The sequence below is a fragment of the Vipera ursinii genome, assembly GCF_947247035.1.
Source record: "Vipera ursinii genome assembly, chromosome: 5".
Classification (NCBI taxonomy): Eukaryota; Metazoa; Chordata; class Lepidosauria; order Squamata; family Viperidae; genus Vipera; species Vipera ursinii.
This window is the reverse complement of record NC_139518.1, coordinates 75,487,911-75,505,880: the sequence shown is the minus strand read 5'-3', so window position 1 is coordinate 75,505,880 and position 17,970 is coordinate 75,487,911. Positions and strand designations below refer to the sequence as shown.

General features: G+C 39.6%; 1 protein-coding gene across 4 annotated transcripts in view; it reads left to right on the top strand.

Annotated features, from left to right (window-relative positions):
* Positions 1 to 4,338: 4,338 nt before the first annotated feature.
* MINPP1 (multiple inositol-polyphosphate phosphatase 1) overlaps positions 4,339 to 17,970 on the top strand; it is a 31,610-nt gene continuing 17,978 nt past the window's right edge. Inside the window, exons 1-4 of one of the 4 annotated variants that reach the window (XM_083365018.1) lie at positions 4,339 to 4,466; positions 7,928 to 8,125; positions 9,877 to 9,974; positions 16,613 to 16,746. In XM_083365018.1, coding sequence (XP_083221144.1) covers positions 7,966 to 8,125; positions 9,877 to 9,974; positions 16,613 to 16,746 — 392 coding nt within the window. In that variant the 5' untranslated portion in view covers positions 4,339 to 4,466; positions 7,928 to 7,965. Of the gene's footprint in view, positions 4,467 to 7,927; positions 8,126 to 8,879; positions 9,004 to 9,024; positions 9,975 to 14,512; positions 15,653 to 16,612; positions 16,747 to 17,970 lie in introns of those variants that run through there. The other 3 variants (XM_083365019.1, XM_083365017.1, XM_083365016.1) reach the window with 3 other exon arrangements.

Sequence of the window (17,970 nt, the reverse complement as noted above, 5' to 3'; positions counted from 1 at the left end):
ATCAATCAATCAGAATAGAACTGGAAGGAACCTTGGAGGTCTTCTGGTCCAACCCTGTATCATTTCAGACAAGTGACTGTCCAGTCACTTCTTAAAAACCTCCAGTGATGAAGCACCTACACCTTCTGAGGGCAAGCTCTTTCCCTGGTTAATTGTCCTCACTGTTAGGAAGTTTCTCCTTAGTTCCAGGTTGCTTCTCTCCTTGATTAGTTTCCATCCATTGTTTCATGTCCTGCCCTCAGGTGCTTTGGTAAATAAGTTACTCCCTCCTCTTTGTGGCAACCTCTCAAATACTGGAGTGCTGCTCGCTATCATATCACTCCTAGTCCTTCTTTTCTCTAGACTAGCCAAACCCAAATCCTGCAACCATTCTTCATATGTTTTAGTCTCCAGGCCTTTAATTTTTAAATACTCCTTGATCCCCAAAATCCCTTCATCTGGAAGTAATTGCAGTCAGTAAACGGGTATAGATTTGTAGTTCCCGGGGTTCAGGATTCGTTGGAGATCCCTCCATTCCCCCAGTGGGCTTCGCTGGTGTCATTTTTGTGTATGTGAGAGAACAAAGACCAAGATAGAAATAACTGAACAACTATTGGGCAAGATAGTAATTATTGTTTACACTTCTCTTCTGATTGTAATTAAAAGCACTGTTACTCCTTGGTTGCTGAGCAATTTTCAGAACATTTCAATTCTGGCTGGATTTCGCAAGCAAATCAAAAGATAGTCCTTTACTTTTCAGTCATTTGAATTATCATTTAGGGAAGTGATAGGCTGGCTCAACAGAGACTTACTGAATTTGTGTACGGTAGGGCAACCACATCCAAAGGGGTATTTTGGCACAGGGATCCCCAACCCCCGGTCCGTGGACCAGTACCGGGCTGCACAAACAAGGAAAATCCCATCCATAGGATGCAGGCAGCACACAAAACCACGGCCCCTTCGGTCCGCAGAAAAATCTTTCTCCACGTAACCGGTCCCTGATGCCCAAAAGGTTGGGGACCTCTGTTTTGGCATGCTGAACTCCAGCTTCTAGATACTGGAATTTTAGTCACTAAAGTAATGTCATCACTAAAAATAAGATGTCACATGATTGCTTTAAGACCGTAATCCTGGCTCTCCCAGTTGCAGTTATTAATAAAAAATTGTGGATTTTTAAGCGAGCATCCAAGCCAACCCATTCTGGCTGGGTACCTCCCAGCCCTCACCCTCAGTAAGATAAAGGGCTAACTCCAACTGCCCTCACCTGCCTACCTCTTTATCTTTGTCCTAGCTCACCTTTACCTTTTTTGTTTTTCTTTGTTTATTTGTTCCTGATGATGATGAGACATGCCTGGTTTGGTTACTTGGCCAGGCTTGGCTTCAGCTGCACAGGACTGGGAGCTGAAAGCAGTTCCTTGGTGACGGCATGCGAAAATGCTGTCAAAAAGCTGGAGTGCAGCATACCAAAACACGTCTTTGGAGGTGGTTGCCCTGCCACATACAAGTTCAATAAGTCACTGTTGAGCCAGCCTATCACTGCCCTACTTCTTTATCTCCTGCTGTCAGGAGAAAACATCTTCAATCAGTCCTAATCCATTTTTAAAGGAACAGCAAACTTTCATCTCCTACGTGTGCCTTCTGTTTTCAAATTTGACTTGTCCCCTTCAATCCGTTGGGTTTAAACAAACTTCAGCACCCATTCATTTTTTCCATCACTTCATTCACCGTGATGGTTTGTCGGGCAGTCAGGAAAGCAGAGCACAACAGGCAAGAGAAGCATTTTGGAGATTTAACTCTTGCCCTGTCAAAATCAACTTGGCCTCTGACAAGGTAGTCCTTGACTTACAACCACAATTGAGCCGAACATTTCTGTTGCTAAGCGAGACACTTGCCAAGTGAGTTTTGTCCCATTTTAAGACCTTTAATGCTACAGCTTTTAAGTTAGTAACGTGGTTAAGTGACTGGCTTCCCTATTTAATTTAATTTAATTAATTAATTTTTTTAAATTTATAAATGTATATTTAAATTGACTTTGCTTACCAGAAGGTCGTAAATGGTGATCACATGACCCCGGGACACTGCAACCATCATAAATCTAAACCAGTTGCCAAACATCTGAATTTTGATCCCATGACATTGAAGATGCTGCAATACTCATAAGTGTGAAAAATGGTCATAAGTCACTTTTTCTGTGCCAATGTAACTAAACGGTCGCTAAACAAACTAAGTTGAGGACTACCTTTATTGTGAGGGGCAGTCTCTGCTGCTTTCATATTGCTTTCTAAATCCCGATTTGGGGTTGGTCTTTATGTCTATGTGGTGCTCCTCCTCTTCATGCTTTCCATACGGATCCTTTTTTAATTGCCATCTCTTTCTTTTAAGAAAGAAGAAGTATCTTTGAGTACCTCTTAAGTTAATGCGGTGAATATGCTATTAACTTAGGAACCACTGAATTAGTTCTTTTGTATTTATACTCCCTGCAGGCTATACATTTGCCCTCTAGCTGCACAGTTTAAAAATATCATTCTAGCTAAATGCAGGTTCCATAATCCAAACTGTTCTGTCATAGAAACATTATCTACCTTCTTATTTGAAGCTACCTAGTGCTGAGAGAAAAAGTTAGGTTAGATGGAGTTGGTTTGTTCTGATGACCCTCAGATCCTCCACCTTTGACCATTGCTTTCCGAACACTTGTGGTATGATTTCCTGTAAAACAAACAAAACAGAAATCTGCAGTGTAGCTTCTGAAATAGGCCAATATAATGTAGAAACGTGCCCTGAATTACCTTGAAAGCTTAGGGGGAGGGAGGAGAGAAAAAATTCTGGCTCCATTTGCATTGGATCATCACCCACTCACCATGACTCTCAGCCACCCACAATATTAAATGCAATCTCCAGCCAGCAGAATGTTGATTTTTTCTAACCTCCTTACGTTACACTTCATAGCTTTGGAAGCTGGGGTGACATTTGCAGCAAATGCCGGTGTGGTATAGTAGTTAAATGTTGACCTGGAACAGGGAGTCTCAGATCTAGTCTACTCTCAGTTGTTCATTCTCATGGGTGGCTTAGAGCTAGTAATTCTCTTGTGCCCCAATGCAGGAAGTCCTTAATTTATGACTGCATTTGAGTTTGGGATTACATGAACACACCCAATTTTATAAACTTTTTGCAACCTTTTGTTTTATCGACCTCTTTTTTGCCAGAAACCAGAAGTAAATACCGGTTCCTGGCAAAAAAAAAAAAAGCCAAGAATTGCAGTCACATGACCGGAGGATGTTACAAAAGGTTGTAAACACAAGCTGGTTGTCAAACCCTGAGATATGATTGTATGACCATTGGAAGTTTGGAACTGGGTCATAAATAGATATGGGGAAGTCCTTTGTAACTTCAAATTATCATTGACTGTCATCAGTCGGACTATATACCTCACAAGGTTATTTTATGGAGAAATGTTGTGCTGGGGGCTATAAATCCAATATATAAATCAAAATAGAGAAGCCCAAATAGCAAAACCAAATTCTATTTTATTTAATTGCTTGCTTGCTTACTCAAGAACAATTTTTGAATCATAAAGTACTTCCTAATTTATTTGAGTAAATTAATCACATATTTTTTTAAAAAAATCTTTTTTAATGAACTAAATAGAAAAACCAAGAGAAAGAATGCTCAAAATTATAAAAGAAGAGCACAGAAAACTTAAAGAGTTTTTGCAGTTTGCATTACAGTTTCAAAATGAAATTGTCCATGAAGGGAATTATCTGGCTATTTGGGAACAGAAAACAAAAGAAAACTAAAGTATTTTTATATATATTCACTTTCTGTTTATTTTGTCCTGTTAACAAGACCTAGAGAGGAGAGGATTATATGAGGCTTGTGTATATTTTCATATATTCTTATTAAATTTTATGCAAGTAATAATTATAGTCATGAAAGGTATTACTGAGTAGGTGTTGAAATAATATTCAGGTGTAGATTGGAAAAAATGCATTTGCGCAAGTATCTAATTTTCTAAACTGCTCATAGTATTATTTCATATTGAAAGCTGTAGCCAGCAAATGGAAAAAGTAGCCTGATTCACCTTGGCTTAAATGTGATTTAGTTTTATTATGTGGAAATTGTAAATACCATACAACCTATCAAGCATTCCTAATAGTTATGATCTCAGAATTGTAGATGGTCACACAAATATGAGTGAGCAGTGTGAGATGGCATCAATTGAAGTATTTATATGGATTTTTTAATCACTTTTATCATATTTTTATAAATAATTCAAGATGGCAACCATACCTAGTATTCTTTTTTCCTCCTGTTTTCTCCACTACAGCAACCCTGTGAGGTGGGTTGGACTGAGAGAGAAAGCAACTGGCCCAAAGTCACTCTGGCAACTTTCATGCCAAAGGCAGGATTAGAACTCACAGTCTCCTAGCTTCTAGCCTGATGCCTTAAATGCTAAAACTAACTGGCTAGTCCAAACTTCCCGACTTGAAGTAAGTCTCAGGAAACAGTAATTCCAATATAATCTGCGCTAGTTAGACCTCAACCTGATAGTACTGTGACCTATTCTTAGAGCAGTGGGGAAGAATGATTGGGTGACTTGAAAAGAAGTTCTCTGAAGAGAGAATACAAATATATTTACCCTTTAAAAAAGACAAGTGTAGCGAGGTACCGTAACATTTTTAGTCAAGTCATGAAGTGTTATCACTTAGAACAGGGGTCTTCAGACTTGACCCTTTTATGACTTGTGGACTTCAACTCCCAAAATTCCTCAGCCAGCGGGTGCCTGGCTGAGGAATTCTGGGAGTTGAAGCCCACAAGTCATAAAAGGGCCAAGTTTGAACACCCCTGACTTAGAAGGTTAAGATTTGTTTTCTGTTGTTCTGGAGCCTAGTAATGGTCTTAAGTTACGAGAAGGCAGATTTCAGCTAAATATTAAGAAACATCTCAAAGCATTCAACAGTAAAACCAATTTTCAAGGGAGATAATGGGTTCCCTTTCATTAATTTGTTCAAACAAGGGCAGACTAATCATCTGTCACATCTATTTTAAAGTTACTGCCTATTGTTGGCTGTAATCAAGTTTTTCAAACTTGGCAACTTTAAAATGTGTGTACTTCAATTCCTAGAATTCCCCAGCCAACATGCCAAGTTTGAAAAACATTGGACTAAATTATCCTTTCCATCTTTATGATTCTGTGTTTTGGGTTGGGATGGAACTAGAAGAGATATAAACTCTGTTCCAGCATCTTCACTTGTGGTGGCATGTCTTTGATCTATTTACTTTGGCGTATTTGGAAAAGAAAATAGCAAACAGCTACCCATTTTGGGAAACAATGGCAATGTCAGCATTTTGAGAGTGGGATTCCCTAGCTACAAAATGTGACCGTCTATATCTGAATGGTATATTGTTATTTCTTCACCAATTTGGCAGGTTACTGTATTTTAGGCCAATCTCTCATTTTCTGCTGTGCTTTGAAAGTATCAGAAACATCAGCAAAAAGATTATAATCTCTGCGTTGTTCCTCATGTATTTGCACATGGCAAAAGCTGGGGATAAAACAGGCCAGATTGAGAGATGACTAACAATAGTCCCTTTTCCCCAGCAACAGTAGCTTCACCAAGCAGTAATTAAAATTAATTCAAAATTACAGATAGTCCTTGACTTATGACCACAATATTGGGATTGGAATTTCCATCACTGAGCAAGGCCATCATTTACTGACTCACGCCTGATCTTGCAGCCTTTTTGCCTTGGTTGTTATGCAAATCACCATGGTCATTACTGAATCATTAAAGAAATCTTAATCTTCCCCTATTGAGTTTGCTTGTCAGAAACCAGCTGGGAAGGTCATAAATGGCAATTACCTGACTCTGGGATGCTACAATCATTGTAAATACAAGCCATTTGTCAAGCACCTGGATTTTTATCACATGACTGTGGGAGATGCTGCAGTAGTCATATGTGTGAAGACCAGTTATAAGTGCCTTTTTTCAGCACCATGATAACTTCAGAACAGTAGCTAAATGAATGCTCCTAAATCAAGGACTGCCTAATTAAAAGTGAAAGTGGCTAATGTATTAACAACTAGTGTTCCTTAAATATGTTCCACAGGATACCACTGTTTTGCCTAAAACTTACAGATTGAGTTATGAATGTGTCTAAGAATAGTTCAACTTTGTGTACCCATTCACTCACCATGGCAATGCAAATAATCAGAAACGGTACTCTAAGACAGGGGTCTCCAAACTTGGCTGCTTTAAGACTTGTGGACTTCAATTCCCAGAATTCCTCAGCCAGCCATGCTGGCTGAGGAATTCTGGGAGTTGAAGTCCACAAGTCTTAAAGCAGCCAAGTTTGGAGACCCGTGCTCTAAAGACATTACAAGCAAGGAAATCATAACACTTACCTTCATCTCCATAAAGCATTGCAACTTGAAGTTATATAACTGGCTGCTGTATTGAGATTAAAAAACATCTTTTGCACCTTTGCAAAATGTCCTGTAAAGTTGTCACAAAGTGTGGAATTGATGATTGTAGTTACCTAGCCCTGTCTGAAGCCCTGCAGGTCTGAAGGTCGCAGAATGTCTATAGAAAGCCTACTGAAAAGTATCAGTTGTAGTTCCCGGAGCCCACCACTGCAAATAGTACAAGCAGCTAGCTCCGTGGCCATATTTACCATGCAATTACAAGGTTGTCCAATCCAAGATCACAGTCTGAAATGGTCCTTTTTTGATCTGGCACTTGGCTCAAATTGGACAGTACCAAGCTATCTGGACTTCTGGATAGAGGAGGGGCCAGCACCATCACATCCAAGGTCTAATTACCATGTTAGGGCATTGTTCCATCCAATCAGTTCTTCAGTGGAGTCAGCCTGGTGCTTGGTCAGCTGGACCTACTGCTGTTGCCACTTCTGGTCACATTCCTTTTGGCCAGTAGTTTCAAGCAGCTGCCTGTTGCTCTCCCTTTCCAAGCCATAAAAGACCTATCATCCGGTCTTTGGGCCTGGAACTTCCAACTTTTTGCTGGCTTCCCCATTGACTCCGTTGGCTGAGAATGTCTGAAATTACAATCATGTGATCATGGCTCACCACAACATAATTGTAAGCCAGGATTGAGCACCCAGATCATGATCACAGGTCTGCAAGGACACAATGATGGCTACAACTCTTGAGGACTGGTCCCCTTCGTTCAGTGCTGTTGTAACTCTGAACAGCCATTGAATAAGTGGTCATAACTTTAGGGCTACCTGTACTAAATGATCACACAATGACATAAGATAGGTGAGTGAACCCCTCAAATTTATTATACCCCCAATATAAAATATCTGATCCCCATCCTTTCAAGTACTTTATTGTTTTTCTCGAACAAACAATTTCATAAGATAATATGGAGGAAGGATTGTTTTGGAGGTTAAGACTCATTGAAGGTCTTATTTAAACCAAGTAATAGTAAGTAGGGTGTCTTCAATAACAGTCATATTCAATAGGCAACTGTTAAGTATCATTTAGCATCAAAGTATTATGGAATAGTCAACCACTTACAGTGATCCGTCAGTTAATACCAATGGGCAGACTAAGATGCCACTTACAATAGTTGCAACAAATCATTACTAGCTTTCAGTTCCCCTGATCTTGCATGGAAAATTAAAATCTTGAATTGAGTTATGGCTTCTTTGTTTTCACCAGATGCCTATTGAGGTCCATGTGCATCTGTTAATATCGCATATTAAATTGACATGATACCATTGCATGTAAGTGGACATATACTATTTGTGCGATACCCAGTGATGCTGACAAAGCTTTCAATTTTAGTGAAATCTTCATCATTTAAATAAGTGATTTAATGTAATTAATTATTTTAAGTGTACACTAGTAGCTATAACAGCAATGTGATAACTTAATGATAGTACGTGAAATAAAGGAATTGCTAACATTACTTCATTTATTTTTCAGTTACCTTGACAGAAACATTTGAAATCAATGACAAATTGATGAGATTTTTTGATCATTGTGAAAAATTTGTAAGAGACGTTGAAGACAACGATACAGCATTATATGAGGTTGATGCTTTTAAGGAAAGCCCTGAGATGATGAAGATAGTGAATAAAACCACACATACTTTGTGTCTACCAGCGGAAGACCTAAATGCAGGTAATACTCAGTCTTTGAACTCTTGAAGCTTATTGTGTTTGCTACCTGTCTTCAGTTATTATAAAGATCAGATGGACGTGAAATGTTAAACATGTTAAAATATCACTTGAATTTGAACCTCTTCAGTGCCAAAGTGTCCTGGCACTGGTTGTGGGCATTTCGTCTCAGGTGCACAAAGGTAGTCCTTTACTTAGACCACAATTGATACAGAACTTCCATCACTAACGATGCGGTCATTGAGTTATACCCAATTTTACGACCTTTTCTGCCACCATTGTTAAGCAAATCACCATGGTCATGAAATGTGTACAGCTTTTCTGATTGACTTTGCTTGTCAGAAGCCTCCTAGACAGGTCACAAGAGATGATCATGTGATCCTAGGATGCAGCAACCATTGTAAATGCACACCAGTTGCCAAGCCCCCAAATTTTGATCATGTGACCATAGGGACGGCTACAGTCAGGGCTTTTTTTCTCATAGAACGCTCAGAACGGAGTTCCGGCACCTTTTTTTGGATGGAACTTTGTAGGTTAGGCAAGGCAGGTTGTATGACGTGTGAGTTCCGGCACCTTTTTCTTTTACAAAAAAAGCACTGGCTACAGTTGTTGTAACTATGAGGACTGCCTGTAAATTGCTTTTTTCAACACTGTCGTAACTTCGAATGGCTGTTAAATGAATGGACATAAATCAAGGACTACCTGTACATTTGCCACCAATAGTAAAAACTGAAACTTGATTCATGTTTATGTGGTAGCCTGGAGAGAGGAGACAGATGTTTACCACTGAGTCCCACTGTTTACTACTGGAAAGGCTTTGTATGATCATGTGTGGAGGACAGAAAGGAAGTAAACTATCAGCAATTTTCATGCAAAGCTCAGGTAATACAATCCCCAACATGTAACTGCTGTAGAACATCTACCGCTAGTAGGCTGAGTAGCTACTAACTAATAGTATCCTTGCCATCAATCATTGTTTATATTTTCTTGTGGTAAGGTTTGTGTAAATGCACACTACAGATATTACGATCACTGACTTTTCAAAAACCCGAACAGAAGAAAAATATTAAAACTCATCAGAGTAACAGCATGGAGTTACATAAGCAGAGGGCTTTTTAATTAGAATATCGTGAATGATACAGAATACAGTAAGTACAAAAGTAGGTAAATAATTATGTTGTCCTGTATAGTAGGCACCCTTATTTTGTATAGTATGTTAGTATCTGCCTATGTATGAGAATGTAGAAAACATAATGTATTTAAGTTTCACTTTGCAGCTTAAATGGACAAGCATTTGAACCAAGTTTGCAAGCATCTCCAGAAAATATGTATTAATAAAAATTCTGTTTTTGCTTATACTAATCAAGTTCACTGCAAATCCTTAACACGCATCTGCATATCATTTATGAATAATATAGATAAATTTATAGTAAACAACTGCCAATTTGTCCTTTATATTTTATACCAATACATTTTATATGGCACTATATATTCAGTGGAATTTCAAGTTGTCTGGGAAAAGAAGTGACAACTTGTGGTTCTTTTGTGTTCCACCACGTTGTTTCTCTGTACATAGAGCTCTATTCCTGGATTATTGTTTCAGTTTCCATTTTTCTTCAATAATATGGTACGATTGTAAAGAAATGTTTTCCCCTTTTTTGAAGTGGTTTTTTTCGTCTTGCCATTTTTTAATAAGTATCTTAAAAACAGAGATACTATTGCTATCCTATTGTTCCTTTTTTTTCCCCCCTGCAGATTTGTTACAAGTGGCATTTTTTACATGCTCCTTTGGACTAAGTATAAAAAACATTAGCTCCCCCTGGTGTTCACTGTTCAACAAAGAAGATGCCAAGGTAAGTGTCCACTACAGGTAGTCCTTGACTTACGGCCACAATTGAGCCCAAAATTTCTGCTAAGTGAGACATTTGTTAAGTGACTTTTGCCCCATTTTACGACCTTTCTTATCACAGTTGTTAAGTGAATGACTGCGGTTGTTAAGTTAGTAACAAGGTTATTAAGTGAATCCGGCTTCCCCATTTATTTTGCTTGTCAGAAGGTTGCAAAAGGTGATCACATGACCCCGGGACACTGCAACCGTCGTAAACGTGTGACAGTTGCCAAGTGTCTGAATTTTGATCATGTAACCATAGGGATGCTGCAATGGTTGTGTGAAAATTGTGTCACTGCACGTTTTTTTTTGTTCGTCAGAAAAGTTCATTTCTAACTGTACATTTTCCCCTGTTCTCTGCACCTGTTGTGATAACTTATCTGGTAACCATAGTGAATCCCATATGACTAGCTATGTTATGGTTTCAGTCTGTTTAGTGCGCATGTCTAGAAGAAGTTCCCAGAGTTATTATCTGTATTGTTTTTTTTCACTTTGCTGTTACTGTCTGTTACGTTAGGATGAAGCTAGCTAGCTCTGTATAATATATATTTAGTTTTTATATTTTGTAAGTAAAAGGTATTTAGTAAGATTATGCGTCGTGTTTTTCTTGCCTTCCTGCAAGTGTATCATGCATTCTCCGAAGCACGGTCCGTCGCCCTCTACAAAGGTGATTTTTACCTTGACATTTTGGTAGCAGAGGATGGTTTGATTTATGTTTTTGGAGAAGCATGTTTCTGCGGCTGTTATCAGTTAGTTAGTGCTAGTGGGGCAGCGGTGATTAACTGCTGAAACATGTCAGGAAGGAAGCCACGGCTGGAAAGGAGTCTTTCTGTGGGGCAGCTCCCTTTGACTTTAAGAACTCCTATAGCTTCGGCCACACGTCTTGGAGAAGACGCGCCTGCTCCTGTCCACGATGCAAGGTCAGTCACTCCTTTTTCTACTTTTCCAAGCTCCCTGGCAGCTGTTTTTGAAAATGTTCGCACTCCAGGGGCTCAAGATGAATTTCAAAGGCTTGGAGTGAAACTTAAAGTTCAGCCGAAGAAAATTCCTTTTGCTCCTTCAAGCCCCAAGCAAACTATGCGAGATAGGGCTATGCAAGGCTACTGTGAACAAATTGGGTTTTTTGAAAGGCGTTTGCAGCAGGCAAAGAAATATGTGTCAATGGTTCAGCAATATGAAAGGAATTATGAGCATGAACCGGCCATATTGCCACACCCACAAGGAGAAGCCATATTGCCTCCTTCTTCCCCAAAGCTAAAGTCACGCCCATCATTGAGTGTCATGCAAGACGAATGGGAACCGGAGGCTCCTGTGTCACATGATTATGGGCTGTCCCAAAGGACATACAGAGCCACAGTGATGCCTGAAGCAAATGTTATAGCACCATCTACTGGTGAAGCTGCATTAAGACATGAATTGGAGCTCTCACTCTCGCAATTGTCTATGGAGGAGTCTTTGCTCAGAGATACAAGATTTCTGCCATCATCTGAGGCTCCAGTCCCTGATGGTGCTAGGATTCCTGTTACTATTGCTTCTCCTGTTAATATTGCTTCTATGCAAGCCCTTCTACCTGGCAGAGCACAGCCATATGTAGCCCACATGCAATTGCCACCGGGTTCTTATATGCGAAGGCCAGTGTCATCTGCAGATTATGCTAATGCACCAGCCCCAGCGCCAGTGCCTCCTGCTGGCCAGGGTGGAATAGCAGCTCAAAGACAGTCACAGCCAGCACCAATACTACCGGCAGCTTCAATGCAACTGCCGCATGTCCAGGCACAGACGCCACTGGTGCCCCCTGCAGGTTATGGTCGGATTGCACAACCTGCACAGCCAGTACCTCAATTGTATTTTCCTCATCAAACACCTTCCATTGTACCACTGGCTGGTGACTCAAAATTAAAGAAGTCAGGACAGAATTACAGGGCATGGGTCAGTGAGGTTGGACTTTTGTTACGCAGAGAAGGTACTCACATGATGGTGTTTAATCCTCCTGCCCAGCCATGGACTCCTGACATATGGGACTTGGATAATAGAGCATGCACAACATTATTGATGTCAATGGACATTGAATTGCAGCTCACGTTTTCACAAGATGCAACTGCCCAACAAATTTGGACTCAGTTAGAGGCATGTTATCGACCTACATCAATTGAGTCTACATGTTTGCTTTTGTCTGAGTTCCATGGTTCCAGATTAAAACCTGGTGAACATATTGGAGCACATTTGACTAAAATGAAAGGTATTAGAAAAGAACTGGGTGAAAAAGGCTATCCTATTGATAATTTTCAAATGATCAGCATTATCATCAATTCTTTGAATCATGAGTGGAAAGATGCTATTTCCAAGATCAATCAAGTGCCTATTGCTCAACGCACAGTGGATCATGTATGCAGGATTTTAGCTGAAGAAGAGGCACTTATGCAAGCTGCGCCACATTTAAGGGAACCACCTGCATCAAAAGCTTCAGCGAGGCGTGCCTTCCGTGGAAGGACCTACGTTCCAAGGATGCCAAGATGCTACATCTGCAATCGTGTGGGACATGCCACCCGGGATTGTCCCCAACGAGTTCCAGCGCCCGTCACATACCAGCCCAGAGGAACAGATTCCAGAGGAGGCAGAGGTAGAGGCGGACGACAAAGTCATGGTCGTGGTTCCAAGCGTGATCCACAAGCTCCACTTGCCACATTGGTTGTGACCAACGATCCACAGCCTCAACCAGAGTACGACAGACGACTTCTTTGGACTTTGGACAGTGGAGCAGCATTACATGTAACCTACAGAAAAGAGCTTTACACTGAGATGCACGAGCCTGAACCTGAACTTCGTGAACTTTACTCTTTTTCCAATCATCCTGTTCAGGTCATGGGAAAAGGAACTGTCTATATTGAAGAGCTTGATGCTCTCATTCCAAATGTTTACTATGTTCCATCTGCCAGTAGTAATTTGCTTAGTCAGAGTCATTTGTCTAGGTTTTCTCATTTTCAGGTCCACCATCTTGAAAAAGCAAGTTATATAGTCAAAGACGGAGATATTGTTGCTGAAACCATGTTGATTGGTGGTGTTTATTACTTAAAACCAAAGCCTAAGCAGCAAGAGCAGGCAAGTATACAAGCTCCAAAAAGGAAAAGCACAGGCCCAGAGAGAGACGTCCCAGAGAGAGATCCTGTTGCTACTCCAAAGGTTCCTAATAATGATAAAAATACAAAAAAGACACAGGTTGCTCACAGCAAGCCTGGAGTTCCTAATAAAAATGCTAAAGTTGAGAATTCACTAACAGGTAAACCTTTGCATTCCAGGTGTATCCATAAGTGGCACAGAAGATTGGGTCATGCCAGTTTCCGTGTTCTGAAGAAGATGCCAGAGTTCGCAAGAGGTTTGGATCTAAAGGGGTGTAAGGTGTTCTTGGACTGTGCTGTCTGCAAGAAAGCCAAATCCAAGGCAGCAGCAATTCCAAAACGCGCTACACGCCTGTCAACACGCATTTTTGATTTGGTACACACTGACATAGTTGGTCCTTTTGCACCAACACTTGGTGGTAAAAGATATTTCTTGACAATCGTTGACAATTATTCTAGATATGGATATGTATATCCTATGAAAGAAAAATCTGAGACCTTTCAGATCTTTAAAGACTTTGCTAGTCTTGTCTATACCCAATTCGAGGTCAACATTGCCAGAATCCAGAGTGATCGCGGTGCTGAATTCATGTCTCAACGTTTCCAGGACTGGATGCGTAAGAATGGGATAGTACATCAGACATCTGCTCCTTATACTCCAGCTGAAAATGGGGTGGCAGAACGCAGAAATGGAGTTCTGCAAACCATGATGCGTTGCCTCCTTGAAGATGCTAACCTCAGTCTTCCATACTGGGGTGAAGCTATCAAATATGCTAACCATATCGTCAACCGTACTTGGAGTAGTGTGATAAATCAGACCCCTTATTTCATGTTGTATGGACACAAGCCTGATCTCTCACATCTCCATATTTTTGGTTCCTATGCTATGGTGAATATTCCTTTAGCCCAAAGAAAGAAAGGGGGTCCTGCAGCAAAAAGGATGAGATTTATGGGCATTGATGATAATTCAAAATGGAGCAAATACATTGACTCTCATCATGTTATTGTGGTTTCACAATCTGCTACTTTTGAGGAAGATGCTGACTGGTCCAGGATTCATTCTAACGATCCTGGAGTTTATTTTCCTAGAGATGATGTTGCTGATGCCACGCAACCTGATCAAGATGCACAGGAGAATGTTCCTTCCACGAGTTCTTCCCAACCTACTGTTCCGTCTTCGCAAGCCGCTGATGTTGCTGCTGGCGACGATGAAGACGAGGACGACACAGAAGAAGAATGGACGGTTGGCCCGAGACGTTCCAAGAGGTCCACAAAGGGAATCCCTCCAAAACGGTATTCGTGGCAAGTAACAAAAACACCTGTACCTTTGATTTGTAATGTAACACTTCCACCTGAGAAGTTCACACAGATCAAACATCTTCCTGAATCAGAACAAGATAAATGGTTTGAGGCAATGCAGGCTGAAATGGACAGTCTAAAAAAGCTCCAAGTGTTTACACCTGCAAGCCCTCCAGCAAACAAGAAAGTTATTGGTACTCAATGGGTCTACAGGATCAAAAAGAAGCCGAATGGTGAGTCGTTGTACAAGGCCAGACTCGTAGCCCAGGGTTTTGCTCAACGTTATCCTGAGGACTATACAAATACATACTCACCCACAGTGCGGACAGAAAGTGTGAAAATTGCATTAGCGACTGCAACTATCCTTGGCCTAGAGGTTTTTCAGTTCGATGTTGAAACGGCTTATCTTCACGCTGATCTTGATGAAGACATCTACGTCAAAGGTCCTCCAGGTTTCAGACAGCAAGAAGGGGATACCTGGTTTCTACACAAAAGTCTTTATGGTCTGAAACAGTCTGGTTTAATGTGGTACTTATGTCTTTCTGACAAACTAAATTCAATGGGCTTTATTAAGTCCGAAACAGATGAATGCGTGTTTACCAAAAGATCCGGTAATAGGTATGAGATAATTCTTGTTTATGTCGATGATATTGTTTATATTGGTCCAAATAAGCAGATGAGTGAGGTTTTTGCTAAAGCTTTACAAAAGTTTTTCACGTTGAAGTCTTTAGGGTGTATTAACACTTATTTAGGTGTTCAAATTGCCAAAACTCAGAAGGGGTTTAGTCTCACACAAGAAGAGAAGATTGAACAACTGTTACATCACTGTAACATGGAGGACGCTAAACCTGTGAGTATACCCATGCAAACTGATTTTCACATTTTGGCACATGAACCAAGTCCTGAGTTCGAAGATCAAACACTATATCGCTCAGTCATTGGGTCGCTTCTATATATTAGTAGTTGGACTAGACCCGACATTGCACTTAGTGTTAATCTTTTATCACGACACGTAGGCAAGGCAAAACAGTTTCATTGGACATGTGTTAAAAAGTTATTGAGGTATCTAAAACACACAAAAGACATGAAGTTGTTGTTGGAACCCACACATACTGACTATGCAGAGTTATGTTGTTTTGCAGATTCAGATTGGGCGAGTGATAAGAAGTCACGGAAAAGTACATCAGGTTACATGATGTTTTTAAATGGATGTCCTGTTTACTGGCATGTGCGTAAACAGAATTTTGTTTCTTGTTCCTCTACAGAAGCTGAGTATGCTTGTGTGTCTGATGCATGCAATTCTTTAACCTGGTTTGATGCTTTAGTCACAGATATCTGGACACATCCGATTCGACCAATCACAGTGATGGAAGATAATGAATCTGTGGTTTATATTTCTGAAACACGTTTTACAGGTTCAAGGTCCAGACACATTGACATCCGATATCAAAACATAAGGCAACTGGTTAAACAAGGTTTTGTGACATTACAGTATGTGCCTACACGTGATCAAATTGCTGACATGCTGAACAAACCACTTCCTACAGCCCAGCATGAGTATCTGCGTGAGAAGATGTGCCTTACCTGAGTCTTCACTTTGCTGACGAAAGAAGGGGAATGTCACTGCACGTTTTTTTTGTTCGTCAGAAAAGTTCATTTCTAACTGTACATTTTCCCCTGTTCTCTGCACCTGTTGTGATAACTTATCTGGTAACCATAGTGAATCCCATATGACTAGCTATGTTATGGTTTCAGTCTGTTTAGTGCGCATGTCTAGAAGAAGTTCCCAGAGTTATTATCTGTATTGTTTTTTTTCACTTTGCTGTTACTGTCTGTTACGTTAGGATGAAGCTAGCTAGCTCTGTATAATATATATTTAGTTTTTATATTTTGTAAGTAAAAGGTATTTAGTAAGATTATGCGTCGTGTTTTTCTTGCCTTCCTGCAAGTGTATCATGCATTCTCCGAAGCACGGTCCGTCGCCCTCTACAAAGGTGATTTTTACCTTGACAAATTGGTCATAAGTCACTTTTTTCAGTGATGTTGTAACTTCAAATGGTCACTAAATGAACTGTTGTAAGTTGAGGACTACCTGTATTATTTCTAAGCCATTTAATGTGAAATACCAGAATACCGCATCTAAACTGGCATTTTTTACTACAACAGAATGTTTAATATTTATTTCTAGGTACTTGAGTATCTGAATGATCTCAAACAGTACTGGAAGAGAGCCTATGGGTATAATATCAACAGTCAGTCCAGCTGTGTACTTTTCCAGGATATCTTCGAAAATTTGGACAAGGCAGTTTCAGAGAGTAAAAGGTATTTTTGAAGGGGAGGGGACACTATTTTGGGACTGATAATTGGCAATAATAGATTGGCTGATTGATATTTGATAGTAATAAATTGGCTCTGACCACTTGAATATGTTTGTATCTAGTATTTCTAGCCAATGTTTTAAAGCATTTTAGAGCTTTTAAAAATAAAAGTATGAAATGTTTTTTGCTGAATAAGCCATAATCTAAGATATAGTTTTTTAAAAAGTATTATAACAATTTCCCTAGGCAAATAGGGGGGCTCCAATTCCTTACTCTGTTCACTTTTCAAAATGTACATAACAGATCAATTGATCAATAATAGGTACTTATAAGGACTACTCATGGGTGTTTTTGCCTCATGGTATTTACTCATCACTCGTAATTTGTTTCTTCGAAGGTAAAAATGCCATGGATCCAAATCAAGATATCAGTAAATACCCCAATTGTAAATACTGCCACTGGATGGCTTCCTTATTACAGAATATCTTCTTATTTTCAGGCACAAATAATAATATGTTGGTCGCAAAAAAAAAATACTTTGGGTTCCTAAGATTTGCCTAAAATACTTTGCTGTGTAATTAACCAGGACATAACATTGTGCCATTGAACAATAGCTGTTATGCCTACTTCAAATATTATTTGGTATATTTAAAATTCATGTATTCTTACATGAACACCCTCTGGAAATAATGCTGCTAGTGGTCTAAAACTAATACTACATGTTATGGTCAACAGCGGGTGGATGGATCGATGGATCAATCTTTGTGCTAGCCATCTCTTCAGTAGGCACTTGATGCTAAATAAACAGAGAAGATCAATAAAAGCAGGACCTTGAATCATAGGACAGTATAAAACATAGTGGATATAATTTACAAGTATTTACAATTAATTACATTTTTAGAATGGAGGTTTTTAAAGTTTCCTATTATTTTTTATTTAATGTATATTACCAGAGCAGAAGTCTTTGAAATGAATGTTATGATCTAAAAAATAATAATAATAGGAAACCAATATACTCCCAGCCTTCTAATTATGATTAGGAATGCTGTATTTGTGTTGGCCTCAGTTTATATTAAAACCATTCAAGGCTGGAGTTACAGACAAGAGTTGTGTACTCACTGTTCCACAGCTATTTTGTTTTTAATAAGACTTTCAACACATGATGTTATATTTCCTAACACTTGATGGCAGTGTAAATACAAGATTTTAGCATATATTTTCATAGTAC